This window comes from Oncorhynchus clarkii, chromosome 24 (genome assembly GCF_045791955.1).
Source record: "Oncorhynchus clarkii lewisi isolate Uvic-CL-2024 chromosome 24, UVic_Ocla_1.0, whole genome shotgun sequence".
Taxonomy (NCBI): Eukaryota; Metazoa; Chordata; class Actinopteri; order Salmoniformes; family Salmonidae; genus Oncorhynchus; species Oncorhynchus clarkii.
Window position 1 is genome coordinate 32,338,350 of NC_092170.1, and position 22,265 is coordinate 32,360,614.

Consider the following 22,265-nt stretch of genomic DNA (forward strand, 5'->3'; position numbering starts at 1 on the left):
AGACGTGACCCTGCACCCCCCCCCCCCCCCCCCCCCCACACACACACACTCCCCTCAGCCCTCCCTGCCAGGGGGTTGTTGGGAGAATAATCACCCAGAGAGACACATCACTGAGATCCCTGTGGATGTTATACTGCAGCATCAGTAACACACAACACAGCTAGCTACTCTAGAATACAAATACACCGCCCTGGGATATAGTACCTGTGTGTATTCATCTCAGCCTAACCATGGTAATTTAACACTGCTTCAGGTGGATTCACCTTTAGCTTTAGAAAAATATGTTGTATTATGCAGTGCATTACATAATACAAAGACACACAGACAATACACACAGACAATCTCTCTAGTGAAAAAAATGTATGTGCACTGTTTTTATGGGCCCAACGGTGAGAATTTTTTATTTAGTGGCATTTGTTATAACATTAAGGAAACAGACCTATTTACATATTATTATAACAATGACAAATCCATCATGTTGGGCTCTACAGAAATCTGCTCCTGCCCCCTCTCTCCACAGCCTCAAAATGGTGGCCGCGATTAATCTCTGCATATTCCCCCTTCCTCCATCTGCCCCTCCTGCTAACCCTGGAGCTGGGACCGTATCTGTGCTGTCAAACGGTGGGAAGCGGGGGAGACTTGTGGAAAGATAAGAAGAAATAGTAGTGTCTTCAGAGTAATACAGTGCAGGAGAGATGCAGCAGATTAGGGCCCAGTCGCAGCTTTATATTCCTCTAAATATATAAACAGCAGCATGTGTCATAGCCATGTTCCATCATCCCACAGAAAAACTACACTCTGGGGTTGCAGTCGACAGGCCAGCCAAGCAGCCGTGTCAATCCTCCCTCCCTCTCTCCCTGTTCCTCTTTTTATAGATACAATGTATATCTCCCCCCTCTCTCTGTCTCTCTCTCTCTGTCTCTCTTTCTCTGTGTCTCTCGATGTCTCTCTTTCTCTCTCTTTCTGTCTCTCTCTTTCTCACTCTCTCTCAATTCAATTCAAGGGGCTTTATTGGCATGGGAAACGTGTTAACATTGCCAAAGCAAGTGAGGTAGATAATATACAAAAGTGAAATAAACAATACAAAATGTAAAATTTCTCTCTGTCTCTCTCTCACTCTCTCTCTTTCTCTCTCTCTCTCTCTAGATATGTATCTTCCTCCCTTTCTCTTTGTCTCGCTCTCTCTTCCTCATTCAATATAAATATTTATCCCTTCTTCTCTTCCCTTCTTAGTTCTATCCCTCCTCACTCATAAAATACAGAGTTGCTGCTCCATCCTGTCTGTAGTAGCGGTCGATCGATTAATCGGAATGGCCGATTAATTAGGGCCGACATCAAGTTTTCATAACAATCAGATTATTATTATTTTTTACACCTTTATTTAACGAGGCAAGTCAGTTAAGAACACATTCTTTTTTTCTTATTTTCAATGACGGCCTAGGAACAGTGGGTTAACTGCCTCGTTCAGGGGCAGAATGACAGATTTTTACCTTGTCAGCTCGGGGGATTCAATCTTGCAACCTTACAATTAACTAGTCCAACGCTCTAACCACCTGATTACATTGCACTCCACGAGGAGACTGCCTGTTAAGCGAATGCAGTAAGCCAAGGTAAGTTGCTAGCTAGCATTAAACTTATCTTATAAAAAACAATCAATCAATCATAATCACTAGTTAACTACACATGGTTGATGATATTACTAGTTTATCTAGCGTGTCCTGCGTTGCATATAATTGAAGCGGTGTGTATCGTTGCTCCAATGTGTACCTAACCATAAACATCAATGCCTTTCTTAAAATCAATGCACAGAAGTAAATATTTTTAAACCTGCATATTTAGCTAAAAGAAATCCAGGTTAGCAGGCAATATTAACCAGGTGAAATTGTGTCACTTCTCTTGCATTCATTGCACGCAGAGTCATATGCAACAGTTTGTATATGCAACAGTTTGGGCCACCTAATTTGCCAGAATTTTACGTAATTATGAAATAACATTGAAGGTTGTGCAATGTAACAGGAATATTTAGATGCCACCCGTTAGATAAAATACGGAATGGTTCCGTATTTCACTGAAAGATTAAACGTCTTGTTTTCGAGATGATAGTTTCCGGATAAGGCCATTTTAATGACCTGAGGCTCGTATTTCTGTGTGTTATCATGTTATAACTAAATCTATGATTTGATAGAGCAGTCTGACTGAGCGGTGGTAGGCACCAGCAGGCTCGTAAGCATTCATTCAAACAGCACATTTGTGCATTTGCCAGCAGCTGTTTATGACTTTAAGCCTATCAACTCCCGAGATTAGGCTGGTGTAACCAATGTGAAATGGCTAGCTAGTTAGCGGGGTGTGCGCTAATAGCGTTTCAAACGTCACTCGCTCTGAGACTTGGAGTAGTTATTCCCCTTGCTACGCATGGGTAAAGCTGCTTCGAGGGAGGCTGTTGTCGTCGTGTTCCTGGTTCGAGCCCAGGTAGGAGCGAGGAGGGGGACGGAAGCTATACTGTTACACTGGCAATACTAAAGTGCCTATAAGAACATCCAATAGTCAAAGGTTAATGAAATACAAATGGTATAGAGAGAAATAGTCCTATAATTCCTATAATAACTACAACCTAAAACTTCTTACCTGGGAATATTGAAGACTCATGTTAAAAGGAACCACCAGCTTTCATATGTTCTCATGTTCTGAGCAAGGAACTGAAACGTTAGCTATTTTACATGGCACATATTGAACTTTCTTCTCCAACACTTTGTTTTTGCATTATTTAAACCAAATTGAACATGTTTCATTATTTATTTGAGGCTAAATTGATTTTATTGATGTGTTATATTAAGTTAAAATAAGTGTTCATTCAGTATTGTTGTAATTGTCATTATTACAAATGAATAAATAAGAAAATTGGCCGATTAATCGGTATCTGCTTTTTTTGTCCTCCAATAATCGGTATCGGCGTTGAAAAATCATAATCGGTCGACCTTTAGTCTGTAGTATAGCAGTCAGCCATGTCTGGTATAGAGGACTAGTATGTCCTGTTCAGTTGGTATGAGAGACGCAGTAGGACACAGCCATACTGTCCCACCTTCTCCAATGTCATGCCCTTCACATGTCCCTCTCTCCGCCAGACAGACGGCTGTAAAAGCTTTCAGTGAGTTGTAAAAATGGAAATGGTGCCTCCAGCATGGAATGGAATATTCCGCACGTGAACTGTATTCTATATCTTCTAGGGAAGATATGGGGTGCATGGCAGTCGCTGACGCTGTGTGTGAGCTAAATCAATCTCTCTCTCTCTCTCTGGTTCTGTCTCTCTCTCTCTCTCTCTCTCTGTCCCTCTCTCTGGTTCTCTCTCTCTCTCTCTCTCTCTGGTTTTGTCTCTCTCTCTCTCTATCCATGTCTCTCACCCACCCCTCCTCCCCTTTGCTCTCCTTCATCTTAATTTCCCTCTCACTGTCCTTTTTAAAATTCATGGAATTTCTTATCTCTTTTTGGGTATGATAATTATAATTCCACAGTCTGCCAAAACCACTTGAACAAACTGGGTTTAAGGTACATGCAATACATTCATTTCCAGGTGAGACACACATATACAGGAAATTGTGGAATGATAGTCTAATGCCATGAGCAGAATAAAATTTCATTGTAAATCAATGGTTAAAATGCAGTCTGTAACTGGGCAAACAGAATTGTAATACTTACCTACTAGTTTGCGGAACACTTTTCAACCTCATTTTCATTATCTCCAGCACAATACCAGTTTCAACACATGTGAACATTGGGCATTTCTAAGTTTTGTAGAAATAAAATATAAAGTAAATAAGTTCTACACGATGACATCATCAAAAGTGATTTTTGATTTTAAAACTGTGCTTTTCAAACACTATGAGATGTGCAGTGACGTGAAGGGGCAAGAAAAGACCCTCCCTTGGGCTAGAAACATGTTAACTTTTTAACCACAGATCATAGTAACACACTGTTTTCACATATGTAGACACTGGTTTGGTGCTGGAGATGATGAATTTGAGATTACATTTGATATGTTACCTGATAAGGGGTCCGTAATCTTTTTGAATTTCTGTGGAATGACAACTGAACATGCTTTTGTAGTTAAACTATTTTTTGTTTTGGAAAAGGATTTGTGATTGTTTCTTTGTAATACCCAAATCATTAATAAGAGAGTGGCAGAAAACTGCACAACATCAGGAAGATTTGACTTCTAACGAAGTGGGAAAGAAGTTCCAATACCCTTCTCTGAACGGAGAACGGAGACAACGACGTGTCAGATTTCCATTGTTCTGTCCACATGTCATTGTATCAGCGCAGTATCTCACCTGTTACAGAGCTGTCTAGGTTGTCCATGCTGGACCCTGGCGTGTGCTCAATACCATAGAGAGGCCTGGACATCTCATAGCCTTCATCCTCCTCCTCTTCCTCATCCTCCTCATCCTCGTCAGGGATGTCAGTCTCCAGGTCCGACACCAGGGTGCTGGACACGTACCCCACTGGAGGGGCGGGGGCCTGGGGAGGGAGAGGGGGGAGGGAGCCACCCTGTATGAGCCTGTCAGAGAGTCAGAGTAATATGGGTTATCATCATGCTACAGGTACACACCAAAACATAGACACAGGAGAGGATGGGCTGCTGGTGGGGGGACAGCAACATCAGGGAAGATAACAAATGTCAAAATACATCAAGAAAGACAATGCTGGTGAATGAAAGACAGGATGACATAAAGAAGGAATCCGAGATAGACGAAAGGAACTGTTAAGCTACATTTAGAAATTCTTTCAGATTCTGCCGCTTTGAATAAAATGGGACAATTCCACTAATTCTACGTCCCTCCTCCTTCCATGCCAACACAATGACCCTGTAATTGCAGTTGAAGAGAGTACAATGGGCCCGCTCTGTAGGCCTGTCGACACGAGGCTGTCACCCCCTCACACAGCCCTCTCTGCTCCACTCAGCGCCCGCCTCACGTCACTGACAGCCCTGTTTGTTTGAGGAGTGCCGTGGGGTCTGAGACGGTCTGCGGCGGGAGGGATTCTGATGTAATTACTGCCTCTTTCCTGTTGTCAAAGATGCTCTCAAACGTAGTCATTACTGGCTAACAAGACGGCTCCTTCCTGACAAGTCTTCCCTATTCCCTCTACTGTAATGAATGGATGCCAGTCTCTCCCTCTCTTCCTCCTTCGTTCTCTCCCTCTGATCCTCCGTTGTTCTTTCCCTCTCTTCCTCCTTCGTTCTCTCCCTCTCTTCCTCCTTCGTTCTCTCCCTCTCTTCCACCTTCGTTCTCTCCCTCTCTTCCTCCTTCGTTCTCTCCCACTCTTCCTCCTTCGTTCTCTCCCACTCTTCCTCCTTTTTTCTCTCCTTCTCTTCCTCCTTCGTACTCTCCCACTCTTCCTCCTTTGTTCTCTCCCTCTCTTCCTCCTTCGTTCTCTCCCACTCTTCCTCCTTCGTTCTCTCCCTCTCTTCCTCCTTCGTTCTCTCCCACTCTTCCTCCTTCGTTCTCTCCCTCTCTTCCTCCTTCGTTCTCTCCCTCTCTTCCTCCTTCGTTCTCTCCCACTCTTCCGACAGGGTGAAAAGTGGGCTTCATCTGCCGTGCATGAGCACCACAACAATAGAATGTATAGCAGCATGGATGTGGGTGGGGCTAAACAAGTGCTTTAGACATTGTGTTCTCACAGTGAGCAGAAGGGACAGTTGTGTAAGTGGTAACACTGGCCCATTAAAATGACATGATTCATGAGTGCTTGTGTTTTGCGCAATGCCGTGACTGTGCAGCTAACATAACACCAAAATAAAACATGGAAGGGAGGAATAAACAGATAGTGAAAGAAAAACACTTCCAGCACAATATCCATTGTAGGCATTCTCATATCACCCCATTTGAACATTGTAGTGTTTTTATAGTATTCTTCTCCAGTGGGTGTACAAACCATGTCTGTTTGGCCATGTCTAGTTGGTAGGCACGGGTGATCTCATCCAGGTGGGCCTGGAGCATGGGCTGCAGCTCCTCCCGGGGAGAGGGGGTGAGGGTGGCCGTGGACTGCTGGCCGAAGGACACCGCTGCTGGGGACGAAGCCACGCCACGAATGGGTGGGGTGGGGACCCTCTCTTCCTCCTCCTCTAGCTCATCCTCCATTCCCTGGTGGAGGTAGGTCTGCACGGGCATGGGAGGACCCCAGCCATCACTCTCATACCTGGGAGGGAGGAGGGGTGGCCACACAGAGACAGAGAGGGAGGAGGGGTGGCCATAGTGTGAGGAAGAGGGATGGGGGGTGGCCATACAGAGAGAGAGAGGGAGGAGGGGTAGCCATACAGAGAGAGAGGGAGGAGGGGTGGCCATACAGAGAGACAGAGAGAGGGAGGAGGGGTAAGATAAGTACTCTAACTCAACTTTCTTTCTTCTGGTCATGTGCCAGATTAGTGTGACTAGTGTGACCTTGACTGGTGTGATCTTGAATAGTGTGTCCAAGTGTGATCTTGACTAGGGTGACCTCGTGTGATCTTGACCAGTGTGACCAAGTGTGATCTTGGCTGGTGTGACCTGGTGTGATCTTGCCTGGTGTGACCTAGTGTGATCTTGGCTGGTGTGACCTGGTGTGATCTTTACCAGTGTGACCTAGCGTGATCTTGACTAGTCTGATATTGACTAGTGTGACCTAGTGTGATCTTGACTAGTGTGAGCTAGTGTGACCTTGACGTGTGTTACCTAGTGTGATCTTGACTAGTGTGACCTTGTGTGATCTTGACTAGTTAGACCTAGTGCGATCTTGACTAGTGTGACCAAGTGTGATCTTGACTAGGGTGACCTCGTGTGATCTTGACCAGTGTGACCAAGTGTGATCTTGACTAGGGTGACCTCGTGTGATCTTGACCAGTGTGACCAAGTGTGATCTTGGCTGGTGTGACCTGGTGTGATCTTGCCTGGTGTGACCTAGTGTGATCTTGACTGGTGTGACCTGGTGTGATCTTTACCAGTGTGACCTAGCGTGATCTTGACTAGTCTGATATTGACTAGTGTGACCTAGTGTGATCTTGACTAGTGTGAGCTAGTGTGACCTTGACTTGTGTTACCTAGTGTGATCTTGACTAGTGTGGCCTAGTGTGATCTTGACTAGTGTGACCTAGTGTGATCTTGACTAGTGTGACCTAGTGTGATCTTGACTAGTGTGACCTAGTGTGATCTTGCCTTGTGTGAGCTAGTGTGATCTTGACTAGTGTGACCTAGTGTGATCTTGGCTAGTGTGACCAAGTGTGATATTGACTAGTGTGAGCTAGTGTGACCTTTGCTAGTGTGACCTAGTGTGATCTTGACTAGTGTGACCTTGACTAGTGTGACCTAGTGTGATATTGACTAGCGTGGCCTAGTGGGATCTTGGCTAGTGTGACCTAGTGTGATCTTGACTAGTGTGACCTAATGTGATCTTGATTAGCGTGACCTAGTGTGATCTTGACTAGTGTGACCTAGTGTGACCTTGACTAGTGTGACCTAGTGTGGTCTTGACTAGTTTGACCTAGTGTGATCTTGTCAAACTTTCTAAATTACTTTGTAGACTTTGTAGAATGTGGTCATGGCTCACATCAACACCATCATCCCAGAAACCCTAGACCCACTCCAATACCGCCCCAACAGATCCACAGATGATGCAATCTCTATTGCACTCCACACTGCCCTTTCCCACCTGGACAAAAGGAACACCTATGTGAGAATGTTATTCATTGACTACAGTTCAGCGTTCAACCCCATTGTGCCCTCAAAGCTCATCAATAAGCTAAGGACCCTGGGACTAAACAACTCCCTCTGCAACTGGATCCTGGACTTCCTGACGGACCGCCCCCAAGTAGTAAGGATAGGTAACAACACATCCGCCACGCTGATCCTCAACACAGGGGCCCCTCGGGGTGAGTGCTCAGTCCCCTCCTGTACTCCCTATTCACTCATGACTGCATGGCCAGGCACAACTCCAACACCATCATTCAATTTGCCGATGACACAACAGTGGTAGGCTTGATCACAGACAACAACGAGATGGCCTATAGGGAGGAGGTCAGAGACCTGGCTGTGTAGTGCCAGAACAACAACCTCTCCCTCAACGTGATCAAAGGAGATGATTGTGGACTACAGGAAAAAGAGGAAAGAGTCCGCCCCCATTCTCATCGCCGGGGTTGCAGTGGAGCAGGTTGAGACCTTCAAGTTCCTTGGTGTCCACATCACCAACAAATAAACATGTTCCAAGCTCATCAAGACAGTCGTGAAGAGGGCATGACAAAACCTATTCCCCCTTAGGAGACTGAAAAGATTTGGCATGGGTTCTACAGCTCCACCATCGAGAGCATCCTGACTCGTTGCATCACTGCCTGGTGTGGCAACTGCTCAGCCTTCGGCCGCAAGGCACAACAGAGGGTATTGCGTACGGCCCAGTACATCACTGTGGCCAAGCTTCCTGCCATCCAGGACCTCTATACCAGGTGGTGTCAGAGGAAGGCACTAAAAATTGTCAAACACTCCAGCCACCCTAGTCATAGACTGTTCTCTCTGCTACCGCACGGCAAGCGGTACCGGAGCACCAAGTCTAAGTCCAAGAGGCTTCTAAATAGCTTCTACCCCCAAGCCATAAGACTCCTGAACATCTAGTCAAATGGCTACCCAGACTATTTGTATTGCCCTCCCCCCTCCACTGCCACTCTCTGTTGTCATCTATGCATAGTCACTTTAATAACTCTACCTACATGTACATACTACCTCAACTAACCGGTGTCCCCGCACATTGACTCTGTACCAGTACCCCCCTGTATATATTGTCATTTTTTACTGCTGCTCTTTAATGACTTGTTACTTTTATCTCTTATTTTTATACATATTTTGGGGGGAAACTGCACTGTTGGTTAGGGGCTTGTAAGTAAGCATTTCACTTGTTGTATTCGGTGCATGTGACTAATACAATTTGATTTGATTTGATTTTGTAAGTGGATTCTTTAATTTCCCATAACGATGCTTATACATGCTGAAATAATACTAGTTGTAAAGAAAATGTTCATTAAATAAATTTGTCAGTGCACACACCACAGGATGTAACTGCTTTAATCTGCGGCCATTAAGAGGCTCAGATTTACAGTTCAGAGGACTCCTCATTTGCCAGATAGCCTATTAAACCAGATGAGTCTCAAAAACTGGAGATGAGGGTGAGAGGACAGCACGCCTCAACTAGGGAGACGCACAGTTAAAGGATATGTTATGTGTGAGTGTTTCTATCCTGAACAAAAATATGAACATGTAATGTGTTGGTCCCATGTTTCATGAGCTGAAATAAAACATCCCAGAAATGTACTAACAAAAAGCTTATGTCTCTCAAATGTTGTGCACAAATTTGTTTATATCTCTGTGAGTGAGCAATTCTCCTTTGCCAAGATAATCCATCCACCTGGTGTTACATATCAAGAAGCTGAATAAACAGCATGATCATTACACAGGTGCACCTTATGCTGGGTGGACCCCGGTCCTCCAGCCATCCCTCAATAAAAGGCCACTTTAAAATGTGCAGTTTTGTTACACAACGCCACAGATGTCTCAAGTTTTGAGGGAGCTTACAATTGGCTAAGCCTGTATGAAGGGTCAGACAATGATAGATATATATAATTTTTCAAATTAGTGTGGACAGAGTGGGCAGAGTGTGGACTGTTTTGCATATCCATGAATGTATAGAGTGTATGTTATGGTGGGTGTGGCTCGTACCCTACTCCTTCATAGTGCTCGTTGGGGTAGTGGTCCATCTCGGTGCCAGGGAGAGGGTGTAAAGGGGGAGGGGGCAGGGCCACGTTGGCCCAGCTGGAGCCGTTAGTCTTGGTGGGTTTGGTGCCAACCTTGGCCTTCTTCTTCTTACCCCCCTTACCACCTATGGACAGCAGAGATGGAGCGAGTTAGAGATTGACTCAGGCAACATGAAGAATTAAATTACTAAAAAAATCTATAAAACCATATAACATGGGTGGCTATGTGCAGTATTCACTGTCAGTCTAACAAGCAGATATTGCCAACATTCAAACAAACAAACAGCTTCAACGAGCCGTGCCTGTCAGCAGCATCATACAGAAGAACCTCAAGGCCAACTACTGAAAATCATGCTTCCATTGATTGATTTGCTGAAGGTCCTCAAATCTCCATAGAAACAGGGAGAGAGCAGCAGTAAAGAAGCAGAGGGTGGATCCCGGTCCTCCAGCCATCCCTCAGTGTCCCTATCTCACTACAGGTGTGAGTCCACAGTGAAATACCTCACTAGAGGTCCACAATTAAATATCTCACTAGAGGTGTGGGTCCAAAACGAAATATCTCACTAGAGGTGTGGGTCCACAGTGAAATACCTCACTAGAGGTGTGGGTCCACAGTGAAATACCTCACTAGAGGTGTGGGTCCACAATGAAATATCTCACTAGAGGTGTGGGTCCACAATTAAATATCTCACTAGAGGTGTGGGTCCACAATTAAATATCTCACTAGAGGTGTGGGTCCACAGTGAAATATCTCACTAGAGGTGTGGGTCCACAATTAAATATCTCACTAGAGGTGTGGGTCTACAATTAAATATCTCACTAGAGGTGTGGGTCCACAGTGAAATATCTCACTAGAGGTGTGGGTCCACAATTAAATATCTCACTAGAGGTGTGGGTCCACAATTAAATATCTCACTAGAGGTGTGGGTCCACAGTGAAATACCTCACTAGAGGTGTGGGTCCACAATTAAATACCTCACTAGAGGTGTGGGTCCACAATTAAATATCTCACTAGAGGTGTGGGTCCACAGTGAAATACCTCACTAGAGGTGTGGGTCCACAATTAAATATCTCACTAGAGGTGTGGGTCTACAATTAAATATCTCACTAGAGGTGTGGGTCCACAATGAAATATCTCACTAGAGGTGTGGGTCCACATTGAAATATCTCACTAGAGTTGTGGGTCCATATTGAAATATCTCACTAGAGGTGTGGGTCTACAATGAAATATCTCACTATAGTTGTGGGTCCATATTGATATATCTCACTAGAGGTGTGGGTCTACAATGAAATATCTCACTAGAGTTGTGGGTCCATATTCAAATATCTCACTAGAGTTGTGGGTCCATATTCAAATATCTCACTAGTGGTGTGGGTCTACATTGAAAAATCTCACTAGAGGTGTGGGTCTACATTGAAATATCTCACTAGAGGTGTGGGTCTACATTGAAATATCTCACTAGAGGTGTGGGTCCACAAAGAAATATCTCACTAGAGGTGTGGGTCCACAATTAAATATCTCACTAGAGGTGTGGGTCCACAGTGAAATATCTCACTAGAGGTGTGGGTCCACAATTAAATATCTCACTAGAGGTGTGGGTCTACAATTAAATATCTCACTAGAGGTGTGGGTCCACAGTGAAATATCTCACTAGAGGTGTGGGTCTACAATGAAATATCTCACTAGAGGTGTGGGTCCACAATTAAATATCTCACTAGAGGTGTGGGTCCACAATTAAATATCTCACTAGAGGTGTGGGTCCACAGTGAAATACCTCACTAGAGGTGTGGGTCCACAATTAAATACCTCACTAGAGGTGTGGGTCCACAATTAAATATCTCACTAGAGGTGTGGGTCCACAGTGAAATACCTCACTAGAGGTGTGGGTCCACAATTAAATATCTCACTAGAGGTGTGGGTCTACAATTAAATATCTCACTAGAGGTGTGGGTCCACAATGAAATATCTCACTAGAGGTGTGGGTCCACATTGAAATATCTCACTAGAGTTGTGGGTCCATATTGAAATATCTCACTAGAGGTGTGGGTCTACAATGAAATATCTCACTATAGTTGTGGGTCCATATTGATATATCTCACTAGAGGTGTGGGTCTACAATGAAATATCTCACTAGAGTTGTGGGTCCATATTCAAATATCTCACTAGAGTTGTGGGTCCATATTCAAATATCTCACTAGTGGTGTGGGTCTACATTGAAAAATCTCACTAGAGGTGTGGGTCTACATTGAAATATCTCACTAGAGGTGTGGGTCTACATTGAAATATCTCACTAGAGGTGTGGGTCCACAAAGAAATATCTCACTAGAGGTGTGGGTCCACAAAGAAATATCTCACTAGAGGTGTGGGTCCATATTGAAATATCTCACTAGAGGTGTGGGTCTACAATGAAATATCTCACTAGAGGTGTGGGTCCATATTGAAATATCTCACTAGAGGTGTGGGTCCATATTGAAATATCTCACTAGAGGTGTGGGTCTACAATGAAATATCTCACTAGAGTTGTGGGTCCACAATGAAAGCCCACTGTTATCTTTCTCAGTTGTCCTCAGTGTGGTCCGCAGGCCTCAGATCACTTGTTATAGAGAGGAAAAGGCTGCAGGCTGTTTTTGCTGTGGTGCCTCTGTGCTTTCCCCTATATAGAGAACATAGCATATCTGAAGATGTATCTGTGACCATAGCATATCTGAAGATGTATCTGTGACCATAGCATATCTGAAGATGTATCTGTGACCATAGCATATCTGAAGATGTATCTGTGACCATAGCATATCTGAAGATGTATCTGTGACCATAGCATATCTGAAGATGTATCTGTGACCATAGCATTTCTGAAGATGTATCTGTGACCATAGCATATCTGAAGATGTATCTGTGACCATAGCATTTCTGAAGATGTATCTGTGACCATTGCATATCTGTAGCGTGTGTGTGTTTGTGTAGGTGTTCTATGAGCATTGTATGTGTGTCTGAGGTCAGAGAACGGACACCTCAATCCAGAAAATACTCCCCAGTTGACGTTGTCAGCCACACATACAGGGTAGTGGAAACCATCCCTGGAGGCCTCTTGTGTACATTTGCATCTGTTGGTTAAGCCTCACTGCCAAAGGCCTGTAATCACGTTGCTCAGAGCCACAAAAAAAGCTACATTTCAGGGAACCCTGCAGTTTGTGCCATGCAACACCATGTAATCTAATAGACTGTCCAGACTTGGACATGGCTATAAATTAGCTAAATGTCATCAAAAAATACCTTTCATCAACACTCAGGGATATTTGGGGAAATGAAACTATATGATCCAGTAAGGCTGACATCAGAAACAGAGAAAATACAGCATATTGCTCTAGCAGTAAATGGAGAATTGTGTTATTTGACCATTTTCCCTATAAAATTGTAGCTGTTACCAGGCAGAAATGTTCCTGTCAACAATGATTGGATTGCAACAATGTTGCAGCAGAACATGAGAGAGAGGTTAGTACTGGGAGGAGGATGGTCTGATAAAGTCATCAATAGAGTCATAAAATAACAGCAGTAAGCCCAAGGCAGGAAGTATAGTCAAAGTCATTTGGTTTCCTAGACGTTCCTCTGGGCGACACTCAACTTTTCCCAATAAATGGTGATCTGGCGTGATTGCTCAATCAACCCGATTCCCTCCTCACCGGAGCAGGCATCAATACTGTAAATGAGCCTGTGCCATGGAGGGAAGGATGACCCATTTTCTCGCTGACAAACACAGGGCCTGTCTTCAAAAGGATCTACCACTATATTTCGATGTGGAGCTGGGTATTTATACCGCCTGGTTTGGGCGCTCCCTCCCAGTCTATAACTGTGGGGCCAAGCGGAGGTCTTGAACTGTCTCTGTGTTCATTTAGTGCCTCAGCGCTGAGTGAGAGACACAGACAGAACCTCAGAAAGGAGAGTCCAGAAGAAAGAACTCCACATCCAGATTTAAACACATGGCACTGAGAGAATAGATCAGACTGGATTTTCAGGGAAGTACCTCCTTAGAATAGTTGAAAACCACTGTATTATGGGCTTATAATAACAGTAGAGAGGGAAGTCTATATGAGATAGGACACATGGGGGAATACGCTGATGGACAGATAACTAGCAAGTGTGCCTATTTGTGAAATCATTCCAATGTGTTTGGTATGTGGGTGGATGATGCAGCAGACTAGATCATCAAAACTGAGCCACCTACAGCCCTGAGCCATGAAGCTCATTAGGAGTGGGGCAGTGTAAAGTTGGAGGAGAGGGGGGAAGTAGGGATGGATGACACCACTCTAAGAACAGTGAGAACATAACCCTTCTCCTGGTCTCCATAATGAGATAATACAGGGATCATGGAGCTCACAAGCTAGTACCTCTCCTCCTCACTCCTCTCCTGCTCTCCTCCTCTCTCCTCTCCTGCTCTCCTCTCCTCTCCTGCTCTCCTCTCCTCCTCTCCTGCTCTCCTCTCCTCTCCTGCTCTCCTCTCCTGCTCTCCTCCTCTCCTGCTCTCCTCCTCCCCTCCTCTCCTCTCCTCCTCTCTCCTCTCCTCTCCTCTCCTCTCCTCTCCTCTCCTCTCCTCTCCTCTCCTCTCCTCTCCTCTCCTCTCCTCTCCTGCTCTCCTCCTCTCCTGCTCTCCTCCTCTCCTCTCCTCCCCTCCCCTCCTCTCCTCTCCTCCTCTCCTGCTCTCCTCTCCTCCTCTCCTGCTCTCCTCTCCTCCCCTCCTCTCCTCTCCTCCTCTCTCCTCTCCTGCTCTCCTCCTCTCCTGCTCTCCTCCTCCCCTCCTCTCCTCTCCTCCTCTCTCCTCTCCTCTCCTCTCCTGCTCTCCTCCTCTCCTGCTCTCCTCCTCTCCTGCTCTCCTCCTCCCCTCCTCTCCTCCCCTCCTCTCCTCTCATCCTCTCTCCTCTCCTGCTCTCCTCTCCTCTCCTGCTCTCCTCCTCTCCTCCCCTCCTCTCCTCTCATCCTCTCTCCTCTCCTGCTCTCCTCTCCTCTCCTGCTCTCCTCCTCCCCTCCTCTCCTCTCCTCCTCTCTCCTCTCCTCCTCCAGTAGTGTAGATGTTAATGAGCAACACCCCCACATCCCCAGTGAAGACCCACGCTACCCTGAAAGCTGCTCTATTCCTGTTCCTCTTCATCTGGTTCCTATCTCAGACGTTCATTATTTCCTCCCCCAGCTCCTTGAAGCGAAGCACTGTGCTGCTCTTTTCACTTCGTTCCTTTTCAAACGTCTAGTTTTTCATTAGTTGACTTCAAAACATGAAATGCAGTAAAGTTCCCTTCATTGCCATCCAACCTCTGGCCATTGAAGTTCTTTACCTATAATACGTTATTCTGTCAAAACTATGCTGTGTATTCCTGTAGGGTTTAGACCTCGTAGAGAAACATTGCAGCGTATAGAGAGATAAGCCACAGATGGATAGAGATAAATTAGATAAATGCATATTTAATAGGATGCTGTTTCACTTCAACCAGGGCCCTTATCAAACCAGTGTGTATAGCATGCCTCACAGTACACAATACATCTCTGGAATGATATTATTTCTTAAGGTCTACCATGGAGGGGGAAGTGCAAAGGTACAGTCCCAATTGAATTCCTATACAGGTCAATTTAATTAGTAGGACCAATATGCTCTAAATCCCTGACATTTCAAGGGAAGATACCCTGCGGCTATCAAACGAAATACACATGTTAGCTTAACACAATCAAGGGCTTCTTGTCCCCTGGCCCCCCTGTGTTGATGTAAAATGAGCCTCTATCTGCATTTCTCATATGAGCACTACAGATTGAATCTCTCTCTCTCCTTCCTTCCTTCGATATATACACTATTGTTCAAAAGTTTTAATTGTTAATTGTTAATGTTGTAAAATCATTTTAAAATGATAAACTTGGATTAGCTAACACAACGTGCCATTGGAACACAGGAGTAATGGACCTATGTAGATATTCCATTAAAAATCAGCTGTTTCCAGCTACAATAGTCATTTACAACATTAACAATGTCGACACTGTATTTCTGATCAATTTGATGTTATTTTAATGGACAAAACATTTGATTTTCTTTCAAAAACAAGAACATTTCTAAGTGACCCCAAACCTTTAAACAGTAGTGTATATCCGATTGTTTTGAAACTGGTACCATTCCTCTCCTGTGCCATCTCTTCCTCTCTACCTCCAGCAGAGTGACTGACTGTTGACCTGGCTGGGGTCTATGGGATGCCTGTGTCTATGTCAGGTGGAAGACATGACCACTCCAGACTGCCTCTCCTCTCCAGCCTAATGTCTGCCAGCCATTGCATTGGATTAGAGATCAGAGAGGAGGGGAGGGGAGAGGAGAGGAGGTAGAGAGGAGGGTAGGGGAGAGGAGAGAGGAGAGGAGGGGAGGTAGAGAGGAGGGGGAGGTAGGGGAGAGTAGGGGAGGGTAGGGGAGAGGAGGAGGGGAGAGGAGGGGAGGTAGAGAGGAGGGTAGTGGAGAGGAGGGTAGGGGAGAGGAGAGGAGGGGAGAGGAGAGGAGGGGAGAGGAGGTAGAGAGGAGGGTAGGGTAGAGGAGAGGAGGGGAGGTAGAGAGGATAGGAGGGGAGGTAGAGAGGATTGGAAGGGAGGTAGAGAGGAGAGTAGTGGAGAGGAGGGTAGGGGAGAGGAGAGGAGGGGAGAGGATAGGAGGGGAGAGGAGGTAGAGAGGAGGGGAGGTAGAGAGGAGGGTAGTGGAGAGGAGGTTAGGGGAGAGGAGAGGAGGGGAGAGGAGAGGAGGGGAGAGGAGGTAGAGAGGAGGGGAGGTAGAGAGGAGGGTAGTGGAGAGGAGGGTAGGGGAGAGGAGAGGAGGGGAGGTAGAGAGGATTGGAAGGGAGGTAGAGAGGAGGGCTGCCTCTGTGCCCTATAAAATTCTCAGTACATGGGTTTTACTGTGGTCAGTAACCATTAGAAGAGGGAAAATGGGAGACATTCTCACCATTTTAGTCAGCCAAGCATCTCAGATGGTGTGTGTGTGTGTGTGTGTGTGTGTGTGTGTGTGTGTGTGTGTGTGTGTGTGTGTGTGTGTGTGTGTGTGTGTGTGTGTGTGTGTGTGTGTGTGTGTGTGCGCGCGTGCGTGTGCGTGTGTGTGGTCTCACAATGCACCACTCTAAATGTCTGAAGGAGTCCCGTTGCCCAAATTCTCATCTGCTCTCATGCTCCTGGTGAGAGACAAAGCCTGTTACAAGGCCCAGCCGTGATGGAGTCAGCCCAGCTAGGATGCCTGGAGCCCTGTTCTAATAGTACAAATCCTCACTTCCTCTCTTTAAAGGGAAGATTAGAGCTGGTTTCTAATCTAATCTGGAGGACAAAGCACTTCACAGCATGTGAATAGAGGATCGTTGCTGCACCTAACATTACATCATCTACACAGCACATTTGACAATGTGGTTGATGTCAGCCATCAACGCTGGCCTGGAAATGCGTGCATCGTTTATTAGTTGTGAGTATTAGCAGTGGGAGCAAAATAACAGTGGTGAGGAGGAGGGGCGGGTTCATAAAGACAGACGTTGGGTTTTGCACATGCAAAAGAGATCAATAAAGCTATTAACAAGTCAATCACTGATACAGTGGATTAAATGGCAGTCATTGAGTTATCCCAGAATGTTGAAGAGAGTAGGAAGACCAGTCACATCCCTGCCTTGCCACATCAGAAACCAACCTGATAGGCTGCCGCTTCGGTCTGAGCTGTTGTGAGAGCTGGTGGTGCTGAAATCTTGTGATTGGTTGTGTGGCATTCTATTAGACAATCCCTCGGCCAATCGGTAGTCAGGAATGAAAAGGAGTGCTAGTGGGGTTAAAGGGTAAAAATATACAGTGGCATCAGGTGATTGGCTGAAGCACATGCAGAACATGCAGTTAGATCAGCAGGCAAGCAGTGAACATTCTCCACTCATGCACACCTCTTCTTGTCAGCCATCTTGACATTTGTTCTCTCTCTCTCTCTCTCTCTCTCTCTCTCTCTTTCTCTTTCTGTCTCTCTCACATTAATCACTCACTCACCCACCCACCACCCACTCACGGTCACATTCACTCAGTGAAACATTTAGCCTTTGTTTGTGACGCATCATTTTGGGGGGTTTTATATGTATAACGTTTTTGACTTTGACAACAAAAAATATGAGGAAAATAATATTTTGGAAGAAAGCCAAGTGATTATCCATTCTTGAGATTGGAGAGATAAATCCACTTGTAGCAGGTGCAAGTTATTTACTGTAACATTGTTTTTAGATACAATCAAATGTTACTTTTTAAATAATGCAAGACGGTAAAGGATGGGAAATTGAGTTACATTATGGGCACAAACAATACAACAAATCTACTTTAAATCTCTAGAGAATGAGACCATGAATATACAGAAAGAGTCTCAGAAAACTCATTAGTCCTGACGCAGGAATCTCCACAAGGCTTTCAGAAAAGTTCTCTATCAAATCCATTATAATTAAGTTGAATTATTTTCTTAAATATTAGTTGTGCTAAAGAGGATAGGCAATTAGTTAGAACAGAGAGGGGGAAGTAACATAATCCAAAGCAAGAGAAAATGGATGCTTTAATCTAGCTCCCTGGCCATTCATCAGGTGTTTATTTAACCTTGGAAAGTGACCAAGACTGAATGGCAGCAAGGGGAAAATGAGTCCTTAAAACAGAATCAGGTGGTCACGGTGGAGTGGAGCTGGAATGGGCTTCAGAGACAGATTGTGAGTATTAAAGTCCAAACTACTGTCAGGTCACAGTAAACCCATGGCTTATAAACAGGGGTGAACTGGGGTATCATATGAAACACTCCATACTGACTCAGCAGTGATTTGTACTGGGGTCAAACACTCACAGTAGGAGGAGTGAGGCCATGATGGTTAAGGCTAATATTGTCATGTGAACACTTCCTTCCTTCCTTCCTTCCTTCCTTCCTTCCTTCCTTCCTTCCTTCCTTCCTTCCAACACACACACACACACACACACACACACACACACACACACACACACACACACACACACACACACACACACACACACACACACACACACACACACACACACACACACACACACACACACACACACACAATCCCACTCACTGTTGTTGCAGGAGTTCTTGTCAGGCAGGGAGTACCCCAGGTTGGCCATCTCCTGTTTGGCCTGGATGGAGGCCTTCCACTGGGCCTCGGGGAGGTCCACGGCCAGCTCATGGATGCTACTGGAGTGGAGGATCTGTGTGGTGGCATAGGGGGTGGCTCCCTGGGAGCCCTGGCTGGGGCTGTTGTAGTTAGCCTTGGTGGTGAAGTCTATACTGCTATAGATGGCTCCGTCAGACAGCATGGTGCCGCTCTTATCCCCATTACTACTGGTGTCTGGAGGAGACACAGGGAGAGAGAATATGGGTCAGTTTAGAAGACTGTGGTGTGGGCTTCAATGACAAATACTGTGTGAACATCAACTATAATTGTATTTGAATAGACAATAGAAAGGTAAAGTGATGTTTAGAGTCATTGATGAACAAGGCTGCTCTTCAAGATAGATTAGGAGTGGAGTGGTGTCTACGTCTAACTATGAATCAGGTCAGAGTGACCCTGGGTTCAGTCAGCAACAGTCCCAGGGGTGTGAGGGAATTACCCTGAGCATCTCAACGCTTTGACATCAACTCAGCTCTTAACATCCAGTTTAACATATTCATCTCATTGAAAAATCCATCCACACTTATTCATGCATTCTAATTCCAGTGGCTGACTTCACAACCTTGGGCCTCTCTCTCTCTCACCCCCCCCCTCTCTATCCCTACCCCCAACCTCTCTCTCTCTCCCTCCCCTCTCTATCTCTCTCTCCCCTATCTCTCTCCCTCTCTTCTGAGCCTGCTTCTTTCCCTCTCTGTTTTCCTGTCTCCCTCCTCCCTTTGTTGCTGCCAATGAGGGATAATGGTGCCACTCTGCATATGTGTGTGTGTGTGTGTGTGTGTGTGTGTGTGTGTGTGTGTGTGTGTGTGTGTGTGTGTGTGTGTGTGTGTGTGTGTGTGTGTGTGTGTGTGTGTGTGTGTGTGTGTGTGTGTGTGTGTGTGTAAGTGAGCCCAGCCCCTCAGTATTACTGTAGGGTTTGAGCGCCCAGTGAAGGGGAGATGATGTAGAGCCACGGCAGAAGAGTCTGCAGTCAAGCTGGCCCTGTCCTTCACAACCGGCTGCCCTGGACCATCTTTTCACATCCCCCCTCTCTCTCTCTCTCTCTCTCTCTCTCGCTCTCTCCCCTCCCCCTCACTCTCTTTCTCCCTCCCCATTTTTCTCTCTCTCTCTCTCTCTCTCTCTCCCCATTTTTCTCTCTCTCTCGCTACTCTCTCTCTCTCTCTCCCCCCTCCCCCCCTCACTCTCTTTCTCCCTCCCACCCCATTTCTCTCTCTCTCTCTCTCTCTCTTTCTCTCTCTCTCTCTCTCTCTCTCTCTCTCTCTCTCTCTCTCTCTCTCTCTCTCTCTCTCTCTCTCCCTCCCTATCTCCCCTTTCTAAATTCAATTCAAGGGGCTTTATTGGCATGGGAAACATATGTTAACATTGCCAAAGCAGGTTAGGTAGATAATATACAAAAGTTAAATAAACAATAAAACTTAACAGTAAACATTACACTCACAGAAGTTTCAAAATAATAAAGACATTTCAAATGTCATATTATATATACATATATACAGTGTTGTAACGATGTACAAATGGTTAAAGTACAAAAGGGAAAATAAATAAGCATCAATATGGGTTGTATTTACAGTGGTGTTTGTTCTTCACTGGTTGCACTTTTCTTGTGGCAACAGGTCACAAATCTTGCTGCAGTGATGTCATACTTGGGTATTTCACCCAGAAGATATGGGTTTGTTTTCAAATTCTTTGTGGATCTGTGTAATCTGAGGGAAATATGTGTCTCTAATATGGTCATACATTGGGCAGGAGGTTAGGAAGTGCAGCTCAGTTTCCACCTCATTTTGTGGGCAGCAGCCAGGTCTGCCTACGGTGGCCTCTCTCAATAGCAAGGCTATGCTAACTGAGTCTATACATAGTCTAAGCTTTCCTTAAGTTTGGGTCAGTCACAGTGGTCAGGTATTCTGCCACTGTGTACTCTCTGTTTCTGTCTCTCTATACTTCTCCCCCTCCCCTCTCTCTCTCTTTCTTTCTCACTTACCCCCCCCCCCCCCCCCCCTACGTTGCCTCCATCTTGTCTCACATCCTCATCTTCTGAGGTATGGCTGATGACACTACGCTGGACTGTTTGCCATTACTCAAGCGGTGACAGTGCCTATACCCTGCTGCTAGCGCGCTAGCCTCCCTCTGATGTGGTATGTAAATGTATATCCAAAAACACTCATGCAATATGCAAACAGGTTTACATCTTTGTGGGGCTGGTAGCTAGGAGGTGAGAGGAGGACATGATGAATCATCTGAGCTAGGGTACAGTACAGAGGAGCAGTAGAGGAGTCAGATCAGCATATATCATCTCATACTATATCTACTATCTCTCCTCTCTCGCTTCTCTCTCCCCTCTCTTTCTTCGCTCTCTCTCCTCTGTCTCGTCTCTCTCTTCTCTCTCCCCTACCTCTTCCCTCTCCCTATTATCTATTATATATCTCTCCTCTCTCCCTTCTATCTCTCCTCTCTCTTATGTCTCCTGTATCTCTCTCCTGTATCTCTTTCTCAGTGCATGCTGGGAGTGTTATGTAGTTTTGAGACCGTGTGGAGGGCTCTGTCCTTACTAATTTTCTTGATTCTTTCCTTAGTGTTTTCTTTCAATTATTCTGTTAGTTTAGCGGTACCCGCTGGTTTTGTTCAAAGTTAAGGAGGAAGAGGACAGAGTTTTAGTTTCCTGGTGTTTGAACGGTGTGGTGTGTGCTATGGCTTCTCAGCCTAGTGCGGAGGAGATGCTGTCATTACGGCATGGATTCAGGTGTGTTCCTGAGAATGGAGTTAAGGTGGAGGAGGTTCTGCTCTCGGTCGGTGAACAGGTAGGACCTGGAATTATACATTCTGCATCCAGAATGAACAAAGCTCTGGTTGTGCTCATGAAAATAGTACATTTAGTGGGCAGGCTAATTACTAGTGTAATATTTGTAAGGGATGTGTTGCTGCCGATTTCTCCACTTTCAACTCCTTTGACAAGAGTGGTAGTTGTGAATCTGCCTCTGTTTATTACAGATGATCAAAGAGAGAGCTGAATCATTTTGGTAAGTTTTCTAGCGGTTTTCGTGTACCGTCGGCAGGTTTTCAGATGCCGTTGAGCACGTTGTTTAGTTCCGGAGGCAAGTGTTCATGTTTCTGACTTACAATGAGCAACAGTTGAATGTGCATTTTAAAGTGAGACATGGGGAGGGGCTCTACGCAGGGTTTGCCAGCACAGATAGCCTGCAGTGCTTTGAGTGTGGGGATTTGGGGCAGAAGAGCTTTGCGTGCCCACATAAAGGCCTTAGACAAGGTGAGTGCCAGTGGGGGAAATTGAGGTCAATGTGCAGGGGGCCACGAGACACAGGCA

The 22,265-nt window shown here is 45.5% G+C and overlaps 1 protein-coding gene across 1 annotated transcript in view; it reads right to left on the reverse strand.

The window, feature by feature from the left end:
• Positions 1-22,265, reverse strand: part of LOC139382637 (roundabout homolog 2-like) — a 46,009-nt gene that overhangs the window by 14,390 nt on the left and 9,354 nt on the right. Inside the window, exons 4-8 of the mRNA XM_071126732.1 lie at positions 18,854-19,126; positions 17,440-17,565; positions 9,729-9,888; positions 5,929-6,192; positions 4,326-4,552 (exon numbers count right to left, since the gene is read on the reverse strand). Of these exons, the coding sequence (XP_070982833.1) occupies positions 4,326-4,552; positions 5,929-6,192; positions 9,729-9,888; positions 17,440-17,565; positions 18,854-19,126 (1,050 nt within the window). The remainder of the gene's footprint in view (positions 1-4,325; positions 4,553-5,928; positions 6,193-9,728; positions 9,889-17,439; positions 17,566-18,853; positions 19,127-22,265) is intronic.